This window comes from Nyctibius grandis, chromosome 22, assembly GCF_013368605.1.
Source record: "Nyctibius grandis isolate bNycGra1 chromosome 22, bNycGra1.pri, whole genome shotgun sequence".
Taxonomy (NCBI): Eukaryota; Metazoa; Chordata; class Aves; order Nyctibiiformes; family Nyctibiidae; genus Nyctibius; species Nyctibius grandis.
This window is the reverse complement of record NC_090679.1, coordinates 8,365,780-8,376,688: the sequence shown is the minus strand read 5'-3', so window position 1 is coordinate 8,376,688 and position 10,909 is coordinate 8,365,780. Positions and strand designations below refer to the sequence as shown.

Genomic DNA, 10,909 nt, shown 5'->3' with positions numbered 1-10,909 from the left:
CCGCCGGCGGCGGGGCCAGTCCGCGTCCCGGGGGGCGGGCGGTCAGTCCTCCTCGGGCTCCTCGGCCTGCAGCAGGGCGCCGGGCGGCCCGGCGGCGGCGGCGGCGGCTGCCTCGGCCTCGGGGGGCGGCTCGGCCCCGGCGCCCGCGGCGGGGGCGGCGGCGGCGGCGGCTCGCTTGTCCCGCTGCTTCTCCTGGATCTTCTTCATCTCGTCCGAGTACTTGCAGAAGGTGTGGCCGAACTTGGCCCAGACCTTGTAGGGGACGGTGATGGAGTTGCGGTAGGTGGGCTTCACCTCGCTCACCCGCATGAACACGCCGTACTTGTTGGAGCCCACGTCGAAGAAGAAGCGCTTGTTGTCCACAGTCAAGGAGGTGCCCTCGGGCAGCTCGGCCGGCTCCTCCTCCACCCCGTAGTCGTCGATGAGCTTGGCCAGGGCGTCGCGGAACTCGATGAGGCCCTGGGCCGGCAGGGCGATGGTCTGGCCCTGCGTGGAGCCCAGCCCCGGGCCGCGGTTGACGGTCTGGCGGACGCGGAGGAAGCGCCCGCGCTGGTTCTCCTTCAGATCCATGTAGTACTTGCGGTTCTCCCGCACCAGGAACTCGCTCTTCAGCGCCCGCCGGGGCTCGTCGGCCGCCTGCGCCAGCTCGGGGGGCTGGCTGGGGCCCAGCTGCGCGTAGTGCTCGATGAAGTCGCCCAGGTAGTCGCGGAACTCGACGGCCACCGACATGGAGAGGGTCAGGCGGCTCTTGTTGCCGCCCGCCCCCACCTCGGCGATCTTGAGGAAGCGGCCCTTGGCGTTCTGCTTCACGTCCAGGTAGAAGCGCTTGTTCTGGATGTCCACCCGCTTGGAGGCCAGCTCCTGCGTCTCATGCTGCAGGCCGCCGCCCGGGCCGCCGCCACCGCCGCCGCCGCCGCCGCCGCCCGAGCCCGGCCCCCCGGCGCCCGCCGCGCCCCCGCCGCCGCCGCCCTGCTCGCTGCCGCTGTCTCTGTCCGCCATGATGCCGCCGCCGCCCGCCGCCGCCGCCGCCGCCGCTCCGGCCTTCGGCCGCCGCTTCTCGCCCGGCGCCCCCCCCGCGCCGCCGCCTCCTGCTCCTCCGCCGCCGCCGCCGCCGCCTCCTCCTCCTCCTCCTCGGCCGCCCCCGGCCGCCGCCCGCCGCCGCCGCCGCTCCGCCCGCCGCCGCCGCCGCCGCCGCCGCTGCTGCAACAGCCCCCGCGGCCACCAGCCGGCCGCTCTCGCGAGATGTGCGGGGAAGCGAAGAGAGGGCGCGGGAAGGCGGCAGAGAGCGGCCCCCGATACCGGCCGCCCCGCCGAGCCGGGCAGCAGCGCCGCGCACCGCCAGCCGCCGCCACCGCCGTGCCCTGCCGTGACCCCCCAGCCAGCCCCGCGCCGGGCATCGGCGGCTCCCGGGGGCGCTTCCCGGGCCCGCCAGCAGCCCCCCGGCGGGGCGGGGGCCCGGGAAGCGCCACCGCGCAGAGCTGCCCTCCGAGCACCCCCATCGCGGGTGACCGGTTTGCTTGTTATTAAACTGCTGCTTTTTTTTGGTGGGTTTTCAGGGAGATCCCTTTGCTTCCAGTCCTTCCAGAATCCCAAATCCCAGCCCAAGCGGGGATGCTTTCTCCTAGTGCTGCAGGCCAGGAAACAAACTGGCCGGCTGGGCTTGGCTAAAAAGTCCTTTCCCTGCCTGCTGCTTCCAGAACAGCGAGTGCTGACTTAGAATCACAGAATCATGGAATGGTTTGGGTTGGAAGGGACCTTAAAGACCATCCAGTTCCAACCCCCCTGCCATAGGCAGGGACACCTTCCACTAGACCAGGTTGCTCCAAGCCCCATCCAACCTGGCCTTGAACACTGCCAGGGAGGGGGCAGCCACAGCTGCTCTGGGCAACCTGGGCCAGGGTCTCACCACCCTCACAGCAAAGAATTTCTTCCTCAGATCTCATCTCAATCAGTTTAAAACTGTTCCCCCTCATCCTATCACTCCATGCCCTTGTCAAAAGTCCCTCTCCAGCTTTCCTGTAGCCCCTTCAGGTACTGGAAGGTGCTAGAAGGTCTCCCTGGAGCCTTCTCTTCTCCAGGATGAACAGCCCCAGCTCTCTCAGCCTGTCTCCATAGCAGAGGGGCTCCAGCCCTCTGAGCATCTTCGTGGCCTCCTCTGGACTCGCTCCAACAGCTTCGTGTCCTTCTTCTGTTGGGGCCCCCAGAGCTGGACGCAGCACTGCAGGGGGGGTCTCACGAGAGCAGAGCAGAGGGGCAGAATCTCCTCCCTCGCCCTGCTGGCCACGCTGCTGGGGATGCAGCCCAGGACACAGTTGGCTTTCTGGGCTGCCAGCGCACATTGCTGGCTCATGGTGAGCTTCTCATCAACCATCACCCCCAAGTCCTTCTCCTCAGGGCTGCTCTCAATCCATTCTCTGCCCAGCCTGTATTTGTGCTGGGGATTGCCCCGACCCACGTGCAGGACCTTGCACTTGGCCTTGTTGAACTTCATGTGGTTCGCACGGGCCCACCTCTCAAGCCTGTCAAGGTCCCTCTGGTTGGCAAACTTAGTGGAAGGCATCAATGCTACTTTGAGCATCCCAAAAAAAAGCCCGTGAGCGTGCTACGCCAAGCAGTCGTGCTATGAGGCAGATTTCATGGTAGCCCATGGGATATGCTCTGCACTGGGGGAAATACCGTTTGCGTTCATCGAGGGGAAAGAGATTAAATTGCTAAGACATCTGCGTGTCGTAGATGTTGCTTAGATAGCATTGGAGGAACCCCCAGCCTGCCCCATCGTTATGGTTAAAGCCTTTGTTATTAGTGACTCCATGGGTAACAACAAAAGAAAACCAGAGGAAAACAGTTTCCTTTTAATAGAGAAGCGCTGTTTCTGAGCTGCGGTGAGCTGCAGCTTGCAAGCTGTCAGCAGCTGTACATCAGCTTGCAGAAGTGCCCCAAACGCCTGGGACGTGTGGTGCTACGTGGATGTTATGTTTGATTTTCAGCCCACCCCAACACGAGCCCTCTCCCGGTGGGTCCCCGGCGTGGGAACTGCGCGGCCAGGCCGGCATCGCCGTGCTGCTCCCCTGTGGCAGGCTGAGGGCTGATGCTCTGCAAGTCCCTCTCTCTCGATTTGCTCTTTTTATCCTGAAGACAAATGACATCAAACCGTTTTAACTGAGGGCTAACGATGACGCCTTTTGCTGACAACAGCAGGTATCCTTATGGAGTCTAAACCACCGCTTTATTCATGCGGGAGAGCTGGTAAATATATAACTGCTGAGGAAATGCCTTTGGTGAAGCCTGGTACCCAGGAAGCACCTGGCTGGTCTGTCTCTGACCATGGTGGGGTGAGAATCGCTGGTGGTGGTGAGGATGCTGATCAAGTGCCAGCAGCAGAGGTTATTTTTCCTCCCTTGCTTTCAGAGTAGATGCAATCCAGGTGGATACGGGTCACCCCAGGAACAGACTTGCCAATGTTTCTTCATAGTATCATAGAATATTAGGGGTTGGATGGGACCTCTGGAGATCATCGAGTCCAACTGCCAGAGCAGGACCAGTCTAGGGCAGGTTACCCAGGAACGCATCCAGATGTGTCTTAAAAGTCTCCAGAGAAGGAGACTCCACAACCTCTCTGGGGAGCACTCTCCAGTGCTCTGTAACCCTTACAGTAAAGAAGTTTTTCCTCATGTTGAGGTTGAACTTCCTGTGCTCCAGCTTGCATCCATTGCCCCTTGTCCTATCGCAGGACACAAGTAAGAAGAGGTTGCCCCTTTCCTCTTGACACCCAGCCCCAGCCCATGTGTATATATTTATACACATTAATCAGATCCCCTCTCAGTCTTCTCTTCTCCAGGCTAAAAAGCCCCAGGTCTCTCAACCTTTCCTCATAAGGCAGGTGTTCCAGTCCCTTAATCATCCTCATAGCCCTCTGTTGGACTCTCTCCAGTAGATCTCTGTCTCTCTTGAACTGGGGAGCCCAGAACTGAACGCAATGCTCCAGGTGAGGTCTCACCAGGGTAGAGTAGAGGGGGAGGAGGACCTCCCTCGATCTGCTGGACACACTCTTCTTAATGCACCCCAGGATACCATTGGCCTTCTTGGCCACGAGGGCATATTGCTGTCCCATGGATAGCTTGTTGTCCACCAGGACTCCAAGGTCCTTCTCCACGGAGCTGCTCTCTAGCAGATCGCCTTCTAACCTGTACTAGTGCATTTTATTACTCCTTCCCAGGTGCAGGACTCTGCACTTATTCTTGTTGAACCTCATTACGTTCCTCTTTGCCCAGCTCTCCAGTCTGTCCACACAGCCTTCAGGTGTATCAGCCAAACCTCCCAACTTCGTATCATCAGCAAACTTGCTGAGAAGACACTCTGTCCCTTCATCAAGGTCGTTGATGACGATGTTGAACAGGACTGGACCCAGCACTGATCCTTGGGGGACTCCACTAGTTACAGGTCTCCAGCTGGACTTGGCATCATTGATAACCACTCTTTGGGCTCTATTGTGTAGCCAGTTCTTAATCCATCTCACTGGCTGTTCTTCTTTGGTGGGACGGTGTTGGCGGGACCCTGCTTGCCCAGAGTCGTTCTGTGTTGCTAGTCACAGCAACTACCTAATGCTCTGGTTTTGAGTCTGAATTGGGCTCGAATACAGGCATTTGCTTATTTAAGTAAACAGAAGAAAGCAAAAAATGCAGTTTTTCTTCCCAATAGATAATATTTTTCAATAGGAGCTCTACCATAGCAGCCCCTCCCGGGCAGCTGGCCGCGGCTGTGCTGCAGGGACCTGCATCAGTCTGCCCAGGGCTAAAACAAGCTGATGTGGCCAAGACAAGCCTGGGATGACTGCTTGAACAAAGCAAGGTGCAAAACAGGATGGATAAAGATGATGGACAAATGCAGGAGCCAGGGGAATCTCTTCATACCTTGTCCAGGTACTGATGGCCAAAGATTGGATAGGGATCTTGCAGGGACCTCCTGGGTCACACGCTGCCCTCTCTTGCTGTTGTAGTCGTATCAATATGTCCCATATGTTTATCAGGCTTTATGTTGGCTTCTTCTGTGTGTTCTGCTGAAACCCGTCCCAGACCTCTTTGCTCTGAAAATCGGAAATCATTTCATCCTCAGCTTGAATATATCAATGGCTTCTTTACAGCTCCACAGCTTTCAGCTTGGAGCTTTCATAAGTTTTTCTCATGTTTTCTCCCCTTCCATGTGTCTCTCAGTAGCAATTATATCCCCTTCAGCCCCTGTTCTGGTAGTCTAAATAAGACCAAGTTTTGGTAGTTCCCTCTCATAAGATAAATCCTTTCTTTGACTGTTGTAGTCGTCCTTTATCGCACCAGTTTCAGTTCCTCTGAAAGAGAGGGGAGAAGGTTTTCAGAGTCATGCCTGGGATTTCAGGCTTAAGATCAATGGGACTTTTGTTTCGAAATCCAGTTCGGAGGGCTTTTAAGAACATATCTGATCATTACAGCGAGCATCACAAAGTTTGGAGCCCAAGCCTGTTATTGAGCTACAAAACAACAACTCTGCTGACTCCAAGAGCTTGTACGAACATTTATAATCACAGGGAGGAATCTAAGAGCCATTCAAACAACAGATAAGATTCGTAACAAAAGTGGCTGGGATGCAATTGTTATTGCGCAAGTCAAAGAAAAGGCTGTCACACATGGAGGATATTGCCAAGAAAGATGCATTCGAGTCACTGAGCCATTCTTCTCCCACCCACTGTCCGAATTCTCCTGCAGTCTTCCCGGCTCTATTCAGGCTTAGTTGGGCGATCCACTGGATTAGGGGGTGACTGAGTTTAGACTTGCTCTTGGACACAGCTTTTTGCCGGGATGTGTCAGATCTTTGCCTTGGTCCAGTTCTTCTTCAGCCCCCCCCCCCATGGAAAAGGGAGCATATTCTGGTTCAGAGTGTTTCCTGAGCCATGATGGGACTTGGAGCAGTGAAGCAATCGAAGCAAAGTTGCTGTTATCATCTCTTGGACTGGAGCAATTAGAAGGTGGTTACAGCCATGTGGGGATGTCTGAAGTTGTGCAAAAGCTTAGACCAGTCCCCGGACTGAAGCATGTAACAGGATGGTGAAAACGTCCTTTGCTTTCCATCTGGGTCTTCTTCGGGGCGTGCCTTTGGAGAGAGGAGTTCAGCATGGCTTGTGCACTGTCTGCGAGGCGTTGGTTGCCCTGTGAACAAGCCCCATCGTGTGCAGTGAACAAGAAACCAGCACACCACATATGTAAGTCATTTATGAAGATGGGAACGATGAACTGTGCACACAATAGAGTTGCTATTAGGTCTGTCGATCCTAATTAAAAAAATACTTCTCAATGAAAATTATTTATAAAAAGAAAGCACAGTGACCCTAAATCAAATTATTTGTGAATGGTTTTTAGTCTCCCAGATCAGTTAAAACTCCTGTGTTAGTCACTGGACGCCATCCAAACTACATGCTGAATGAGTAACGTCTGCCAAATTTCATTTTTTTTTCACCCTCGCCCAGTTTGGCACAGGACAGTTAAAGTCATTTCTCTAAATATCTTTCAGAACATCAAGCAACTGTAAAATAACAATGGAAAAGCTTGGCCATGGTTAACTACAACCCTCCAGTTGTAACCGCTTCTCTCAAAAAAAGTCACTCTGGTTCCTTTGATGATCTGTTTTGGGTGAGCACTGAGGCAGGGTTTCCCGTGGGGGTGCTGGGGGAGTCACTCTGCCTGCAATGCCGCCCCACCAGGGAGCCTGGCTTCCAGGAGTGGGGCACAGCTGGATCCACGCTGTGCCTGGGTACAGGGTTTGTGTCTTCCTGACCACCTGCTAGAGGATGACATCCCGAGGACACGTCTGCCGTTCCGTGTCCACAACTGCAGTTCCCATGACGAGCTGTAAAGACGCGTCTTCTGCTGGCTCTTCAAAAGAAGAGAAAAAAAAAGGGATCGGTGACTGCACAATGGCAGAATGAGTTCTTGCTTCTTGTGGCTGCAAAGATAAAGTGCTAATTCTTCTAAGCACCATGTGAAGTCCCATCCCAGTGAATTAAGTTTGGGATTGTTTTCATGATGGCTTGTTCCAGTTATGCAGCGTTCTTTCTCTGCTCCCTTGACTGGCCTGCAAATCTCCCCGCTACCCCTTTTTCAGCAAGTTGGCTTCCCTCACATCGGTTCTTTCTCTTTCTGACCATGGAGGATGCTGTGGTGTCATCACCTGCAGAGAGGGAGGATCCTTGGCAGTTCTTGATTCCCAGTGAAGTTAGCAAGAAGCATGGTTCTTCAGCTCCCCGCATAATCCAGTAAGTGCTGGCTGCTGTTCAGTTGAAAACCAGCAACAAATGGCCACCGAATTCTAATCTTGCTGGCTTTCAGTGACTATGATATATAAAAACAGGGCTCTCTGCTCCTTCCCTCCTCAGGAGGAGTAAGGATTAAAGCACAGTATCATGTACAGTAGTTAGCGAAGGTTATGCAACCCCTAAATGTGACCATGCCCTGGTCCAACACGAGCAGACCTATCTCTAGATGGACCAGGGCTACGTTCACACCACTTTGCAACAGCCTGCCTCCCAGTATCCAGCTTGCTTGTTTGCAGTGCAATGCCTGGCTGGACCTCCTGCTTCCCTTCCCTCTTCCCATGCCCATGGCATTGGCTGGGAAGCTGCTCCATCCCCAAGGGTGCCCAGGAGGACAGGCACAACTGGCTCCTGGTGCACCAGCTGGCTTGTCCTTTTAGTAGAATGAGGGCACTCCTGTGTTCTTTGCTGTGCGGTTCCTGTTGTTGTCATACTGCCTTGCTGGTGTCTCCAGAGCTGCAGCCGACTGCCCAGATGGTCCTGGGGTGCTGTTCTTGCAGCCATGACTCCAGGTCCTTGACTTGTACAGCCGTGCAACAAGCCACCGACAGTCTCTCCAGTCTTGCTCTTCTTTCTGGACTTATGGAGATGCTGGAGTTTGTGGGCTGTGAATCCATCCCCTCAAGGCACGTTTTTGGAAGGTATGTTTAGAAAGCCCTGGCAGGCATCGTCTGCAGCACTTCTGGGTTTCACAGCCCTGCCTGATAGAGGTGCACCCGGCTCCTGTGCCAGAATACCTCATTTATCCTGCCATTAATTTATAGCCTCCAAAAGCTGCTGGATCACACCAAGTGGGGTCACTAACGTTTTCAAGATTGACACTAACATGTCAGTCCAGCCACTGTGGGTTCCCACAGGAGAACAGGGTAGGAGAAGGCAGTGCTGTCCCCACCATGTGGAGAGGAGCCTTTGCTCTAGAGACTTCCAGGCATGAGTGTGCCTTGGTCCAGACAAACCACTGTGCCTCGTCCAGGCTTGGGGGAGCTTTCTGACCTTTTGTAACATCTGTTTTTTTGAAGTTAAGGCTCCAGCCCCTCACCAATGCAGCTTCTTGCAGGCTGGTGATTCGTTTCCACTACTTTAAGCCCCCTTTCCTTAAAAAGCATGTGAGGATGCCAGCAATTCCCAAATCGTGGACTAGATCTTTTACAATCCTTTGAAATCTCCTTGGTGTGTCCAAATAGCCTTCTGCAGCATTCAGACAACCTAGGGAGAGCTAGGAGCCATCATCTCACCCATCGTTTCTCACCACTTTAATCTCTGGATGGTACCCAGATGCCAGCCCAAAGCTACTGATGTTCTGGGGTTTCTTTCCTCCAGTTTTTCTGTCTGCAGTGTTGTCTCAGTGGGAGCATAGGGCATTAACTTAACACGTGTGTGGAGGAAGTTTCCGGTAGTCAATGCACGTCCCCAAGACCTTTCTCTGCTACTGGCCCAGGGCAGCTAGGGATGCCAAGGTGACACAATTTATTTTGTGAAAATGGCTTGTGGTTGAGCTTGTCTTTCAGCCTCCTGCCTGTGCAAGTGGAATCTGACAGGTGGCTGCCCTGTGGAGACCTCTCCCTGGCTGGACCATGGTTTGGTGCTGGTAAAAACATTCCTTCAGGCTCTTTATTGCTAGGCCTGTTGGATGCTTTGAGACAAATTGTTGAGCCCGGTGGAGCTTTGAGACAAGTGGTGCTGGAGGACTGATGTAGCTCTGCCACAGCTCCTGGTCAGAGCTGCCATGATTCATGGTGGCCGGAGAGGTGTGAGGAAGGCACCTTTGTGCCCTATGGCTTACTGCAGCCAAGCTCCCCATGGGGCTACCTCATCCACCAGGAATGTTGAAGTATACTCAGATTTCTCCTGTTGGCCCTCCGTGGCTCTCTGATGAATGCTTCAGGCACCATCACTGCAGTGAGTTTGTGGTTTCCTTGCTAGCACGCCCCAGGCCCTACCACCTTGTCCTGAGCAGTGGGACATTTCCAGTTCAGAAGTCAGTCTTCCTCATGAAGCTGGGGGTCTCCACACACTGCTTCCCATTGCCCTGCCGAGAAAGTGCCTCTCCCAGCTCCTAGTGGGCATGGTTCCAATGTGATGCCGCACCCGAGCTGGTAGAGAAGTGGAGTTTAGAGCCCTTGGGGGTCCAAATCTGAGGCAGGGCTGCCTCCCCACTTCCATCCCTCCTCGCTTTTCAAACGCACACTCATACACACAGCGAATGTAGAAGAAAGCTGTCAATAAAGACCATCATCTGGGGGCCTCAATGTTGGTGGCATTGTCCAGATCATGCAGCTAGAGACATACCTTCCCAGCAGCCCATTTATCCCTTATCCAATGTCTTTCTTCTCAAAGTACAAGCCAAAATACTCTCTTAGGGCAACTGGGATTTACTGGGCTGCTGCAGGAGGCAGAGCTGGGCAGTAACCCCCATCTGCCCTGACCTCAAGTCCCTTAGTGCACCCAGCCCTGTTCACAGGGAATGAGATCGCTCGTGGAGCTGGGACGAAGGGGGCCCAGTGGAGTTGCCTTAACTACTTCCGTCTTTGGCCAAAGAAACCCCAAACATTTGCAAGAATGGGAAAGAAAATTTAGAAGAAATTGCAGTTTTGGAATGAGATTTAGAACAAATCACAGTTTTGCAGTTGTCATGAAAAGGATGCTTTGACTTTTTTTCACAAAAGAGACGTTCTCCCGAGTTCAGCCAGAGGTGATGTTTCACAATGGTACAGGAGCATTGGGGTCCACAGCATCACAACCCTCCCTGCAGAGGCCATGCAAAGGATGCTGTGGGGCAGGATGCCAGCCCCAAAGGCTTTCTTTTCCCTTTTAAAACTCTGAATTTTAATACATCTTTTTCTTTCCGGAGTAGCTAGTGGCTTTGAGATATCCACTGGGGTTTGCCTGGCTTTCAGAGTACAGGCTAGGGTGTCAAACTCAGGCCTCAGAAATGGATTCCTTTCCATCCCCCATACCCAGAAGCTCTTTGGTGAGCTTCAGAGGCTGTGGTTCCTCCCATGCAAGCACCAGCAAGCCTCTGAAACGTCAGATGAGCCTGGAGATTTTGTGGTGTGCTCAGTTGGGAGCTGTTATGATGCTGAGCTGGGAGCCCAGTTCTTTGTGCCAGAGAACATAGAGGGACAAGTTCCCCATTACCTTGGAGGAGACATCATAGCTTTGGGGATGCAGGGTGGGACACTGCGTGAAACAAAAGACAGCACGCCACAAGGACTTAAAGCCTTCCCCACCCTCAAAAAAAAAATGCGAGAAAGCATCAGCATAACCCTGTAGCACGTGCTTTCAGCCAGATTCCACGAATCAGCTAAGTGGGACTAAAAACAATCAGTCCTTCATGGAGGGGATGAAATCATTGCTTAGCGTAAAACATGTGGATTGTCAGGATGTATTGACATGGCAGAAAATGCCTGGATCTTGAGATAGGATGCTAACCCGGCTGTTCCCACTCTGAAAGGACACGATGAGTCCTTAGCTCTCAGGTGAGCTGGCTGCTGCCAGAATGGCACGATACTGACTCCCCACCCTCTGTGGGGTTTTGTTTAGATGGCTCTGAAAGGAAAACTTCTCCAATAC

The 10,909-nt window shown here is 53.9% G+C and overlaps 1 protein-coding gene across 1 annotated transcript; it reads right to left on the bottom strand.

Annotated features, from left to right (window-relative positions):
- Nucleotides 1–27: 27 nt before the first annotated feature.
- On the bottom strand, nucleotides 28–1,088 carry PURA (purine rich element binding protein A). Its single transcript, XM_068417254.1, has one exon. It carries the CDS (start codon nucleotides 997–999, stop codon nucleotides 43–45), a length of 957 nt encoding a protein of 318 aa, XP_068273355.1. The 5' UTR covers nucleotides 1,000–1,088; the 3' UTR covers nucleotides 28–42.
- Nucleotides 1,089–10,909: the final 9,821 nt, after the last annotated feature.

What these genes read in the sequence shown, in the direction of transcription:
- PURA (XM_068417254.1), bottom strand. Translation starts at nt 999, where the DNA reads ATGGCGGACAGAGACAGCGGCAGCGAGCAGGGCGGCGGCGGCGGGGGC.